The sequence below is a fragment of the Macrotis lagotis genome, chromosome 1 (assembly GCF_037893015.1).
Source record: "Macrotis lagotis isolate mMagLag1 chromosome 1, bilby.v1.9.chrom.fasta, whole genome shotgun sequence".
In the NCBI taxonomy this organism is placed as follows: Eukaryota; Metazoa; Chordata; class Mammalia; order Peramelemorphia; family Peramelidae; genus Macrotis; species Macrotis lagotis.
In genome coordinates, this window is record NC_133658.1 from 291,110,084 (window position 1) to 291,124,068 (window position 13,985).

Consider the following 13,985-nt stretch of genomic DNA (forward strand, 5'->3'; position numbering starts at 1 on the left):
GAGGCTAGAGGTACCATCCTCCACACCCCAGGACTAGAGGAGAATATAATAAAAGCTGCTATTAAAAAAAAATAGAAGGGGTGGCTAGGTGACGCAGTGGATAAAGCACTGGCCCTGGAGTCAGGAGTACCTGGGGTTCAAATCCGGTCTCAGACACTTAATAATTACCTAGCTGTGTGGCCTTGGGCAAGCCACTTAACCCCATTTGCCTTGCAAAAACATAAAAAAAAAAATAGAAAGAATCCATCCACAGATAGTCAGTACGGGACTTCATCTTTAGAGGAGAATACTGAAGCAAAAAATGTTTCTCCTACTGCAAAGAATAACATTAAATTATCATCTGCCCCAAAAGAATTCATATCAGTACTCAAAAAAAGATTTTAGAATTCAAATAAGAGAGATCGAGGAAAAGTTTTTAAAAAGAAAAACAAGATTATGAAAATGAAAAGTCAACCAACTAGAAAATATCCAGAATCTTAAGGAGGAAAATGATTCCTTGAAAATTCAAATTAGGAAAGGGGAAATCACCAAGAAATGTGAAAAAAAAAATAAAGAATGAAAAAACATAATGTAAAACATCTTTTAAGAAAAACAAATGGAGAACAGATCAAGAAAACATAAGACTAATCAAACTACCTGAAAGCTACGATTAATAATACAATACAATAATACAATAAATAAATAAAGAAATTTGTTCTTAAGTGTAGAACAAAAGGGGAAAGTAGAAATAGGAAAAATCCACTAAACACCACATGAAAGAGATCCTAGAAGGAAAACCTACAGGAATATCATAGTCAAATTCTGAAACACCCCAGTTAAAGAGAAAATATCATGAGCTACAAAGAAAAAACAATTCAAATATGGCAGTCATAATTAGGGCCTAGATAGTGGTTTTGGAACACTACATGTTGAAAGGCAAAAAAACGGGTTATAATAAAAAAAATATCATACCCAGCAAAGTTAAGGAGAATCTTGAAGGAAAAAAAATAGTTAATGAATTGCCAGACTTCCAGGATTTTGTTGCAAAAAGACCTAAACTTAATAGAAAATCAGACACACAAGATTCAAGAAAAATATAAAGTAAATATCAAAGTCTAATTATAAGGACAAATTATTTACTTTTTATACATGGATATGTACACCAGACTGTCATTAGTAATTTGGAAGTTCAAAAGAAAGATTGGGGTAGAGTTGAATATGATTTTAAAAAATAAAATGCTGTAGGAAAAGATAAAAAGGATAATTATTTCATACATAAGAAAGGAATAACTGAAAAGAATTAGATGGGGAGGGAGGATTGGGAGTTCTGGAAACCTACTTGAAATGGGTTAAAGGAATTTTATATACCCCTATATAGAGAGGTATTAAAATCTTCTAAATTCAGAAAGAAGTAAGAAGCTAAGGGGATAGGGAGGCCACTGAGTTAGAGGGTGAGAGAATAGGATAAGGAAGGAATAGAAGGCTGTGTATATTAATGAGAATAGGATAAAGAGGAAACATATGCATCTGAAAGGATATGAATCTTCTGAATTCAGACCGAAACAAACAGTCAAGGACATAAGGAATAGGGAGAGAATAAGGAAAGGATTCTTGGAGCAAGTTCAGGAATAGGGGGGGCAAGATGCTAGGTAAAAGTAAAGTAAAAGGAATGAGGAAGGATAGGAATAGAATGAGAAGGATAGTGAGGAAAATAGAAAGGACAAAAATAAAAAGTAATTATAGCTTTGTACAGGTAGAGAATATCTGGTCTGAGGGCTGTATCATTTGATCTGGTGTTGCCAGGCAGGACTTGAAATTCAATAAATCTAGGAGCTCTTTAGGATTAGAATTTTTAAGCTGATAATTTTGTATGGCCTGCAAATGATGTTATAATTAACCAAATGGTCCTTGGCAGAAAAAAAGTTCCCTTGGCTTAGAATGTGAATTGGATGAAAATGGAAGCAGACAGCAGACTAGATTAAAAATCAGAAGCCTACAATATGCTGTTTTCAAGAAACATTTTAAATAGACAGATTAAAGGTTAAGGGATGGAGCACCATCTATTATATTTCAACTGAAGTTAAAAAAAAAAACCCAAAAAACAGGGGTAGCAATCATGATCTCAGATAAAGCAAAAACAAAAATAGATCTACTTAAAAGAGATAAGCAGGGAAACTATATTTTGCTAAAAATATAGCATAGAAATATATATATACATATATACATATGTATATATATATACACACACAAATGATGTAGCATCCAAATTCTTTTTCAGATAAGAAATGAATTTTATTTTATTTTTTCCCAATTAAACACAAAGGTAGTTTTCAACATTCTTCCATTTGCAAGTTTATGAGTTCCACATTTTCCTACCACCCTCCTTTCTCCTTCCCCCTCTTCTTATGGCAGTGAACAATCCAGGAAAAGTTGTACATGTACAATTGTATTTAACATATTTCCATATTAGTTAAGTTGTAGCATCCAAATTTAAAGTTAAAGTTAAATAAGTTACAGGAGAAAATAAGACAGTAAAACTAAACTAGCAGGAGACCTCAACTTTCTTCTCTCAGAAGTAGACAAAGCTAACCAAAAAACAAACAAGAAAGAAGTTAAGGAGAAGAATAGAAATTTATATGTCAGATATGGTAGGTTTTAGAGAAGGAACAGAAATATATCTTTTTCTTTGTGAGTACATGGTACTTAACACAACAACTGATCATGTGTTAGCACATTAAAACCTCACAACCAAAGGCAGAAATACTAAATACATCCTTTTCAGATAATGCAATAAAAATTATGATCAATAAAGAGCCATGAAAATACAGATTAAAAATTAATTGAAAAATAATCTAATCCTAAGAATGAGTGGGTAAAAAAACAAAATACAAAAACAATAATTTCATTAAAGAGAATTTATGAGATGCAACCAAAGCAGTACTTAGGAGTAAAATTAATATCATTGTGCACTTACAGCATTGAAAAAGCAGGAGAATGAATTGGTCAGAAAATTAAAAAAAAACAAACTCCAAAAGACTCACATATACACACACTCTCTCTCTCTCTCTCTCTCTCTCTCTCTCTCTCTCTCTCTCTCTCTCTCACACACACACACACACACACACACACACACACCACACATACATAGAAGAAAAAAGGAACAAATTAAAAATCCCAGTTAAACAACAAATTATAAATCCTGAAAATCAAAATAGATTAATAAAATTAAAAGGAAACCAATAATATATATAAACAAGTGGTAACTTTGATTAAATAAAAAGAAAACCAAATCACCACTAGCAAAGATAAAAAAGGTGAATTCACCTCTTAAGGAATGCTATTATTAGGAGTTATTATGCCAAATTATATACCAATGAATTTAATGAGCTAAGTGAAATGAATAAATATTTACAAAAACAACAATTGTCCAGATTAACAGAAAAGAGAATGCCTAAATAACTTTGTTTTAGAAAAAGAAATTGAATAAGTCATCGATGAGCTATGGGAAAAAAAAAATCAATCCCTAAGACCAGATGGATTCACAAGTGAATTTTACCTAATATTTAAAGAACAATCAATTCTCTTTTTTTTTAAGGTTTTTGCAAGGCAAATGGGGTTAAGTGGCTTACCCAAGGCCACACAGCTAGGTAATTATTAAGTCTCTGAGACCAGATTTGAACCCAGGTATTCCTGACTCCAGGGCTGGTACTTTATCCACTGCACCACCTAGCTGCCCCAGAACAATTAATTCTAATACTAATATAAAAAAATCTGGAAAATAGGCAAAGAAGGAGTTCTATTAAACTCCTTTTATGACACACATCACTGATACCTAAACCAGATTGAGCAAAAACAGAGAAAGACAATTATAAACCAGTTTCCCTATTGAATATTGATGCAAAAATACAAGCAAGATTATAGGAATATACTATGACCAGGTGGAGTTCATACCAGGATACAGGGTTGGTTCAACATTTAGAAAACTATCAGTATAACTTGTCATATCAGTTACAAAAACAACAAAGAACATTAAGATTATCTCAAAAGATGCAGAAAAAACTTTTTACAAAACATAACACGTTTCTATTAAAAACACTAGACAGCACAGAAATAAATGAAACTTGTCTTAAAATGTTAGGTAGTAGGTATCCATTATATATTACATGTATTACAGAAATATCTATAATGGGGATAAGTTGAAACCTTCCCAATAAGATCAGAGGTGAAGCAAGGATACCCATCATCACTACTATTATTCAAGATTGTACTAGAAACGTTAGCTATACTAATAAGAAAAGGAAAAAAAAAATCGAGGGAATTAGAAGAGTAAATGAAGAAACAAAACTATCACTCTTTGCAGATGATATGATGGCATTTTTGTAATATCCTAGAGAAGTAATTTAAAAATTAGTTGAAATAATTAACAATTTTAACAAATTTTCAGGAAATAAAATAAACTCACATAAATCATCAACATAGCTATATATTACCAGCAAAGTTCAGCAGCAAGAGATAAACTGAGAAATTCCATTTAAAATAATTGTAGACAATATAAAATACTTGGAAGTAAAATACCTGAAAGTCTACCTTCCAAGACAAACCAAGGACTTATATGAACACAATTACAAAATCCTTTTCACACAAATCAAGTCAAATCTAAAATAACTGGAGAAATATCAGTTGCTCATGCATAGGTTAAGTCAATGTAATAATGAGAATTCTTATTCACTTATTTGGTGCCATATCAAACTACCAAATATTATTTTATAGAGTTTGAAAAAATCATAATAAAATTCATCTAAAGAGCAAAAAGTCAAGAATCTATCTATCTATATCAATATATCGATGAAAAATTTTTTAAAAGGTGACTTTTTTATACCAGACCTCAAAATATATTACAAAATAGTAATCATCAAAACAACCTGATTCAGGATAATAAATAGAGTTGTGGATCTGTGGAATGGATTAGGTACACAATAAACAGTGGTACAGTAGTAATCCCAATCTTTTGAGACAAGAACACACCTGACAAAAACTGTTGGGAAAACTGGAAAGCAGTTTAACAGAAATTAAGTATAGATGAATATCTCACACCAAATACCAAGATAAAGTCAAAATGGGGACATGATTTAGACATAAAGGCTGATTCTATAAGCAAGTCAGGGGCATATGATAATAATTAGATATATGGATAAGGGAAGAATTTATGAACAAATAAGAGATAGAAAACATTACCAGATGTAAAGTGTATAATTTTGATAACATTAAATTAAAATGTTTTTGCACAAACAAAACTTAATGCAGTCAAGAATAGAAGAATCAGAAAACTGGGGGGGGTGGAATTACAGCAAGTTTTTCTGATAAAGGCCTCATTTCTCAAATATATAAAGAAAGGTCAAATTTTTAAGAATATAAGTCATACACAAAGGCAAATTTATAAGAATACAAGTCAAAGAATATAAACATTTTATAAAGAAATAATTCAAAGTTGTTTGTAGTCATATGAAAAAATGCTCTAAATAATGACTTGACAACTATCAGATTAGCTAACATGACAAAAAAGGAAAATGATCAATGTTGGAGAGGATGCGGGAAAATTGGTCACTAATGTACTATTGGTGAAAATGTAACCTGGTCCAACTATTCTGGAGAATAATTTGAAACTATTCCCAAAGGGTTATAAAATTGTTGGTACTCTTTAACCCAGCAATACCAACACTAGGTCTATATTCCAAAGAAATAAAAGGGAAAAGGGCATACAAAAATATTTATAGCAACTCTTTTTATTGTGGCAAAGAATTGGAAATTGAGGAGAAGCACATCAAATGGGGAATGGCTGAACAACTTATGGTATTGTGAAGATTAGAATTGTCCTGCCTAATATAAGGTACAACTCTGAGCCAATAACACTTTATTAAAGGGTCCAAGGTTCCCACTAATGAAATGGAATTTGGAACTTTCCCATGATCTGAGAGGACCTCTTCTTTCAAGGCCCTACTTTTATAAGGGTTGATATCTAAACATTCAAGAAAGGCTATTCTCTAATACAAAATTATTCCAAAGTTTGATATATGACATACGCATAGGCTAAAATAGGCAAAACCAAATGTCAGTAGGATCACAAGTTGAGTGAAGCAAGGAACAGCTCTATTGACAAGGTGACCACAAGATGGATGTATTACTTCTTAGATAAGGCAGGAGGAGATAATCCTGAGTTACAAAAATAAAATGGAACTTTCCACAATTTTGAGTCACCTCTGCCACACTAGGTTTGGTCAACAAAACAAGGAAAAGCAAGCTCCCTATGACTATGAAAGTGGTCTTGAAATCTGCATTCCACAGCTCTGGTACCTAATATATTAAACTTATGATCACTATTTCTATGGAATCATATAAGATTGATTGACACTGATTAGAATAGAGTGGGGGTCCAAATGAATTATTTTCTCAGTATATGACTGTAATGCAATAAGAAATGAAGTAGTGCGCTTTTAGGAAAACCTAGAAAGAGTTACATGAACCAATGCAGGGTGAAGTGAGCAAAAACCAGAGCAATATTGTACAATGATCAACTGTGAATAACTTGGCTCTTCTCAGCAATACAATGACCTAAGACAGTTCTGAAGGACTCATGATGAAAAATGCTATCCACCTCCAGAAAAAGAACTGATGAGTATGAATGCAGATCAAAGCAAACCTTTAACTTTATTTTTCTTGTTTCTTTGAATCTTTGTTTTTTCACAACATGACTAATATGGAAATGTTTTGCATGACTGCACTTGTATAATCTATGTCAAATTGCTTGCTTTCTCAATGAAAGGATAGAAGACGAGGCAAGTAAAGAAAATTTTTAAAAATGAATGTTAAGTGGATTGCCCAAGGCCACACAGCTAGGTAATTATTAAGTGGGCAGTAAGGAGGCACAGTGGATAGAACATCAGCCCTGGAGTCAGGAGTACCTGAGTTCAAATCCAGCCTCAGGCACTTAATAATTACCTAGCTGTATGGCCTTGGGCAAGCCACTTAACCCTGTTTGCCTTGCAAAAACCTAAAAAAAAAAATAATAATGTTAAATATTTTTACATGTAATTAAAAAAAATACTTAAAAAAAATCTAAATTGGGGAGGCAACTAAGTGGTGCAGTAGATAGAGAACTGACCCTGGAGTCTGGAGGACCTGAGTTCAAATGTGACCTCAGACACTTGATACTCATTAGCTCTGTGACCTTGGACAAATCACTTAACCCTTGTAAAAACCAAAAAAAAAAAAAAAAAATCTAAACTGGTCAAATGGCAAAAAAGGTACAAAAGACTGAATAAAATTAACTCCTTAAAAAACAAGTTAATGCCTCCATGAGACATCAAGAAACAATAAAGTCAAAAGCCTGAAAAAAATAGAAGAAAACATCAAATATTTCATAGGAAAAATAACTAATCTGGAAAATATATTGAAGAGAGACAAGTTGAGAATTATTGGATTTCTAAAAAGAATTAGTGACCTACCTGAAAGCTGACTGAAAAAAGAGCCAAGACTTTTTTTTAAGAAATTAAAATGGAAAACTGCCCAGATAGCTTTAAACCAGAGGGCCAAAATAGAAACTGAAAAATACATCAGTCTTCTAACTGAAGGAAATGCCAAGTGAAAATCCTCAAGTATATTACAGCCCAAATCCAGAGCTCCTGGGTCAAGAAGAAATTACTGCAAGCAATCAGAAAGAAATCACTCAAAATCACCAATCCACATCAGAATCACAAAAGATTTAGTAACTAAAGAGTAGAGGGTTTAGAATATGATATTATATAAAAGAATATGATTTTCTGTAGGAGGATTACAACCAAGAATAACATACACAGCAAAACTGAGTATTATCTTTATGGGGGGGAGATATGTAAATTTAATGAAATAGAGGACTTTTAATTATTCCTGAAGGAAAGATCAGAACTGAATGGAAAATTTTACATTCACCTACAAGACTCAAGCATAAAAAAGTAAAAGAAGAAACATTAATTGCACTCTTTTTGCATTTAATTGTTAAGTGTTTATTCTCTTGATATATAGTCAGTTTTCTTGTTCTTTTTTTTGCAAGGCAATGGGGTTAGGTGACTTGCCCAAGGTCACACATTAGATAATTATTAAGTATATGAAGCTAGATTTGAACTCAGATCCTCCTGACTCCAGGGCTGGTGCTCTATCCGCTGCACCACCTAGCAGCCCCTTTCTCACTGATTTTTACTTTTTATGCTTGAGTCTTGTGGGTGAATTTACATTCCATAAATGGCTGTGGATTCATAGATTAAAAATGAATTGGAAACTAACCTAATCCTAAAATCACAGAAACAATCAATAATTTCATTAACTATAATGACAATAAGACAACAGATCAAAATTTGTGGGATACAACCAAAGTAGTACTTAGGGCAAAAATCCATACATCTAAATATTTACATCAATAATAAAGAAAATGAGTAGACCAGTAAATTGGGCAAGTAGTTAAAAAAAAACCAAAGCAACAAATTAAAAATTCCATAGTAAACACCAAATTAGTTTTTTTTGTTTGTTTTTTAGGTTTTTGCAAGGCAATGGGGTTAAGTGGCTTGCCCAAGGCCACACAGCTAGGTAAGTGTCTGAGAACAGATTTGAACTCAGGTACTCCTGACTCCAGGGCTGGTGTTCTATCCACTGTGCCACCTAGCTGCCCATAAATACCAAATTAGTTTTAAAAATGAAGGAAAGATAAAATAAAATAGAAAGTAAAACAAAAATTGAACTAATAAAACTAAAAGCTGTTTTATTGGGAAAAAAACAACAAAACAGATAAACTACTAGTTAAAATTTTTTAAAAGAAGAAAATCGGGGGCAGCCACTTAACCCCACTCCCTTGCAAAAACCTAAAAAAAAAAATCAAATTAGTGGTATCTAAAATTAAAAGGGTGAATGAACAATCAACGAAGATGAAATTAAAGCAATTATTAGGAGGTATTTATCCAATTTTATGTTAATAAAAATGGCAATCTAAATGAAATAGGTGAAAATCTATAAAATGTAAATTGCTCAGAATTATAGAAAATAGAATACTTAAAATCTTCTTTTAGAATAAGAAATTGAATAAGAGTCATAATTGAACTCCATTATGATTAAAAAGCTCAGGATCAGATGGAATTATTAGCAAATTATAATAAATATTTAAAAATAATAATTTCAATATAAACTGCTTTTAAAAAAGGTAATCAACAAAAGAATCCTACCAAATTCCATTTATGAAACAAAGATTATTTGGATCCCTAATCTAGGGAAAGCAAAAACAGCGAAAGAAAAATATAAACCTCATTTCCTTAATGAATATTGATGCAAAAATTTTAAAGCAAGATAACAGCAACATACAATAAAGATCATGAACAATGACCAGATGAGAAACTGAGGCAATGTCCACCAATTGGGGAAAGGAAGAATAAGCCATGGTATATAATTGCATGAAATACTGTTACGCTGTAAGAAATAATCAAGGGATGTCTCAGAAAAACTTAGATAGATTTATATGAACTGATGCAAAGTGATGTGAACAGATTCATGTGATATATAAAAAGTTTGAGAGGCATAGTTTCTATTTAATTAATCACTGCATTAATAACGATAGCCTATAATTAATAAAAGGATGATCATTTGGACATTTCTCTTGGACCAAAGACCCCTTATGAAACCTACTAGATGCTTATATGCCCTTGGAAGAGTGGGTGTTCCTGAAGGTGGAAATCAACTCTGATTAACAATTAATGAGAATGAATATTATAATGTGAGATGGACTATTCTATTGAGGGTCTGGGGTTATGTGATTTTGATCATTCAATTTTGGAATCATTTGTATCCATAATCACCCATCTGACAAAAGTTAGACTCCATATTTTCCCAGGCCTGTCTGAGTAAACTCAATGGTCTGGGATCCATCAGTTTGTTATCAGCCCTGCGTTTCAAGAAACGCTACCTAAAAAACTTATAGGGGCTGATTTCTGAATGAGGAAATAGAAAAACTAATTCAATAATTAATTATTACTTACAAGAGGGAAATAATCATTTCTCTCAACTTCAAGAACAATGTATATAATAGAAGTATTGTAACAATAACTAATTGTGAAACACTTAAAAACACTTGTCAAAACAATGACAAAAAATGTTTTTAGTTGTGTCCCAATATTCATGACACCAATTGGGCTTTTCTTGGCAAAGACACTGGACTAGTTTTTGCCATTTCCTTGTCCAACCCATTTTATAGATGAAGAAACTTGAGGGAGAGTTCAGTGACCCAGGGTCACAGGTCACATTTGAACTCAAGTTCTCCTATTCAAAGGCTGTAGCACTTAGCTGCTCTGGCCTATTTTCTATATTCCTAACAGATAATAAACACCTAATGAAGGTTTGATTGGTTTTAATGCAATCTGGGATCAAACTAATTCTATAATTTAACAAGAAAAATCATTTGGGGTTTGGTTCAGGATTCAGCCACTTAATGGAGGTTTGTTCTCTGTTAATCCTAAATCTGGTTAAAGTCAGTCCTAGAACTCACCACACATCACAGGCTTTGCATTGAACTCCTCAGATGGCCTACCTGTTGTGCATAACCTCGGAACATGGGATTGACCAACTTGATTCCATGAGACAGGCTGGTAGGTACTACATAGCTTGGTCTGTGGAAAAAGATATATTTCTCATCTTACTCTCCCAGGACAATTCAATCACTCAGAACAAGACAGGGTCAGGAGACACACAAGTCTGCATGTGGAGATATATTTGTCTTTAATGGAACAATCTGAATAAGGTCTTCTCAGCAAGGCTGGTGAGAAAAGAAGGACAACCCTAGGGCTCTCTTTAAATTACTCAAGAGCTCTTGGCTACAGTTTAAGGACTTTGAAATCCCAAGACAAGCATCATGTTCTGGATCATTTAGATTTAGACCTTTGATTTCCTTGGGAAGTCACTTCTACTTTAGGCAGTTTTGTCTAAAAATTTGATCCACAATGAGCTTGAAGTTCCAGTCCCTAATTAGTCCTACTGACATACCTATAAAGAATCATTTTTTAAAATATTTGCCCAAATCTTACTAAAGTAACCTTGGGCAATCAACTGATCTAGCTCTTGATAACCAGTGATTTATCTCTAACTCTATGTTCCTCATTTGAGTTCTGTAGCTACAATGAAAGGTAAATAGCATACCCCTCCACTATATTAATTTACCTGATTCACTAAGACATGCCTGAAGAAGCCAGAGGTTCTTTAGAGATATACCTGCCTTTCTTAAATACCCTGCCACAGGAATTATCATTTCCATTTTATAGATAAGCAAAGTGAGGCACACATTAGTTATGTGTGAGGGTATGTGCTTTGTCCCTTCTTCCAGTTAGGAAATGTTTTAGCCAACTCAATTTGAAACTGTGGTGTCAAAAGATAAAATTTCACTTATGGGTCATGACTTGAGCCGACACCTTCTCTCTCTACTCATCTGCCTAAGGATAGACACACTCACCGCTTCTTGTGCCAGACCTCCGAGACCAGCTTCTGATAACTTTTACATAGGGCTGGTTTCTTGTCAGTTCGTACCAGTCCTCCACACTCCAAGAAGAACTGGGTTAAAGGGGGACTAGAGAAGAAGTAAAAACAAACAAACAAGAGAAGATGAAGAAGAACACATTAATCTGCCAAAGAAGTGGTAGGATTAGCAGGAAATTCAAATCAAGACAGCATAGTGTGGTGAGAATACTGGAATTCGAACATCATGCTCAAGATATGACTCCAGCAAAAACTAACTCTGAGTCTTGTATTTCTTCATCTATAAAATAGGGATAATATATCTGTATACCTAAGCACCCAACCATTGCAAGGAAAGCACTATTTATGTAAATCTTCAAGTACTCTAACAATGACAGCAAGAATCTATCCAGCCTGTCCCCACAATAAGATAGTAAAGGTAAGGAACACAAGTATTATCACCCCCATTTTGGGTGCCATGAAATCCTGAGAAAAAGGGTATATTCCTTTCTATTCTCATTCATTTTTCTCCAGAGGTCTATCATAGCTAACCTTTCAAAAATTCTACTTAGCTCCTAAACATCTTCCTTGTTTATTTTGTGCTTAGATTTATCTAGTTCTGAGAGGGGAAAGATGAAGTTACCCATTAATATAGTTTTCTCTCTATATCCTCCTGTAACTCTTTTAACTTCTCCTTTAGAAATTTAGATGCTATACCATTCATCATCCCCATTTTATAGACAAGGAAAGTGAGGTTCCCTGAGATTTTGTGCTTTGTCTGAGTCAGCCAGTTAGTAAAAGTCAAAGCCTGGCTCCAAGTCCACTCACCTTTTCACTAACTACATTGTTTATTATTTCTCACAAACATATTAAACATTAGCAACAGTATCTGCTGTTAAGATGACATGAAGAATTTTCAGAGCTTAACAAAACTAGTTAAAGAAACAGAGCAGACCAAACAATCAAAAACAAACCTTCATTAAGCACTCACCATGGGCTAGGCACCAAGGATATAGAGACAAAAATTTAATAGGCCTTGTTCTCATGGAATTACAATCTATTAGAGCATGTATGTATATTATATTTAAGAAACCCAACAACCAGAAAACAAGATAATCTAGGATGGTAAAAGACACTGACAGCTGAGGGGAGAGAAGGAAAATCCTTATGCAGAAGTTGCCTGAACTGAGCAGTGAAGAAGGAGGTACAGGAGGCACAACAGGAGTGGTTTCCAGGTTTGGGGAGCAGCCAGCTCAAAGGTCCTGATTTGAGAGATGGAATGTCACGAGAGAGACAGCAAGAAGGCAACTTAACTGGGCAGCAGAGAACAAGAAGGGGATGAAGGCATAAGAAGGCATTCAGCAATGTAGGCCTGAATCCAGTTGCAAAGGACTTTAAATACTAAACTGAAGAATTTGTATTTGATCTCACAAAGTCCTAGGCCATGTGAGTTATTTAGGGGTGGTGTTGATATAGTCGGCCCTACAGATCTAGGGAAATCATTGTCATCTGTGTGAAGCAGGGGCGCTGAGGCTGCAGACCCATTAGGAAGCTGCTGCAATGGACCAGGTGAAAGGTGATAAGGTGAACCAGGGTGACAGCTATGAGAGTAGAGACAAGAGAACGGATGGAAGGAATGTCATGGATGTGGAATAGACAAGATTTGGCAAATGACCGGCTATGTGGACTGAAGGGGAGTGAGGAGCTGAGGACACCTATTTATAAGACATCACCCTCTCCTCAGAGTCAGAAGTCCTTCCTATAGCAAGCCCTGCTTGATGCCAGCATCACAAAGCTCTAAAGTCCTGGGGGAGGATGGTCAAGAGGGCTCTTACCAACAAACTAAAAAGGGCAGCCTCCTCCCATTTAGTTCTACTGCCATTCTACTCCCCAAATGCCAGGTACCCAGAATATAAAGACATAAATTTAATAGTACCCATCCTCAAGGAACTAACATTATAGATCTATATCCTTCAGATCTGACCTCTATGGACTTTATGGTTCCTCCCGAAGGAGCTCTCTGTGTCTCTGACAGAATATTCTTTAAAGAGGGCTTCCCCCACTCTCCATACAATCAGGTCTTCATTTGTTTCTCAGCACCGTGTCTTGAAGGGCCCTATGTTCCTTAAGTTCATCTCCTGCCATCATCCCAGTACGCTTGATCACTTACCAGTTAGAGAGTGCCTGGAGGGCTGCATTCATGTAGCAGGAATTTCCAAGGTTTTTCAAACCAGTCAGGCCTACAGAAGCAGGAAAGGAACGAGAAAGGCACATGAGAGTTTTGAAAAAACGCAGCCATATTCATGTTTCAAACTCCAAGTAGCTAGCCATTACCTCGAGGTTTCAGGTCATCATCTTCAGACTCAGATTCCCCTTCATCAGCCACTGCAATAGGAACGGCCTTCAAAGGGTGAGAAGGTAAAGGAGTCTCCTAAAGGAAAGACCCAGAGAAAAACATCAGCAGCACATAAACTTCCCTCAAGGAAGCC

The 13,985-nt window shown here is 34.5% G+C and overlaps 1 protein-coding gene across 8 annotated transcripts in view; it reads right to left on the minus strand.

The window, feature by feature from the left end:
- USP20 (ubiquitin specific peptidase 20) overlaps window positions 1-13,985 on the minus strand; it is a 47,595-nt gene that overhangs the window by 12,757 nt on the left and 20,853 nt on the right. For all 8 annotated transcript variants that reach the window (XM_074210931.1, XM_074210927.1, XM_074210929.1 and 5 more), the window contains 4 exons: window positions 13,831-13,927; window positions 13,667-13,736; window positions 11,495-11,608; window positions 10,580-10,658 (listed from right to left, as the gene is read on the minus strand). In XM_074210931.1, coding sequence (XP_074067032.1) covers window positions 10,580-10,658; window positions 11,495-11,608; window positions 13,667-13,736; window positions 13,831-13,927 — 360 coding nt within the window. The remainder of the gene's footprint in view (window positions 1-10,579; window positions 10,659-11,494; window positions 11,609-13,666; window positions 13,737-13,830; window positions 13,928-13,985) is intronic.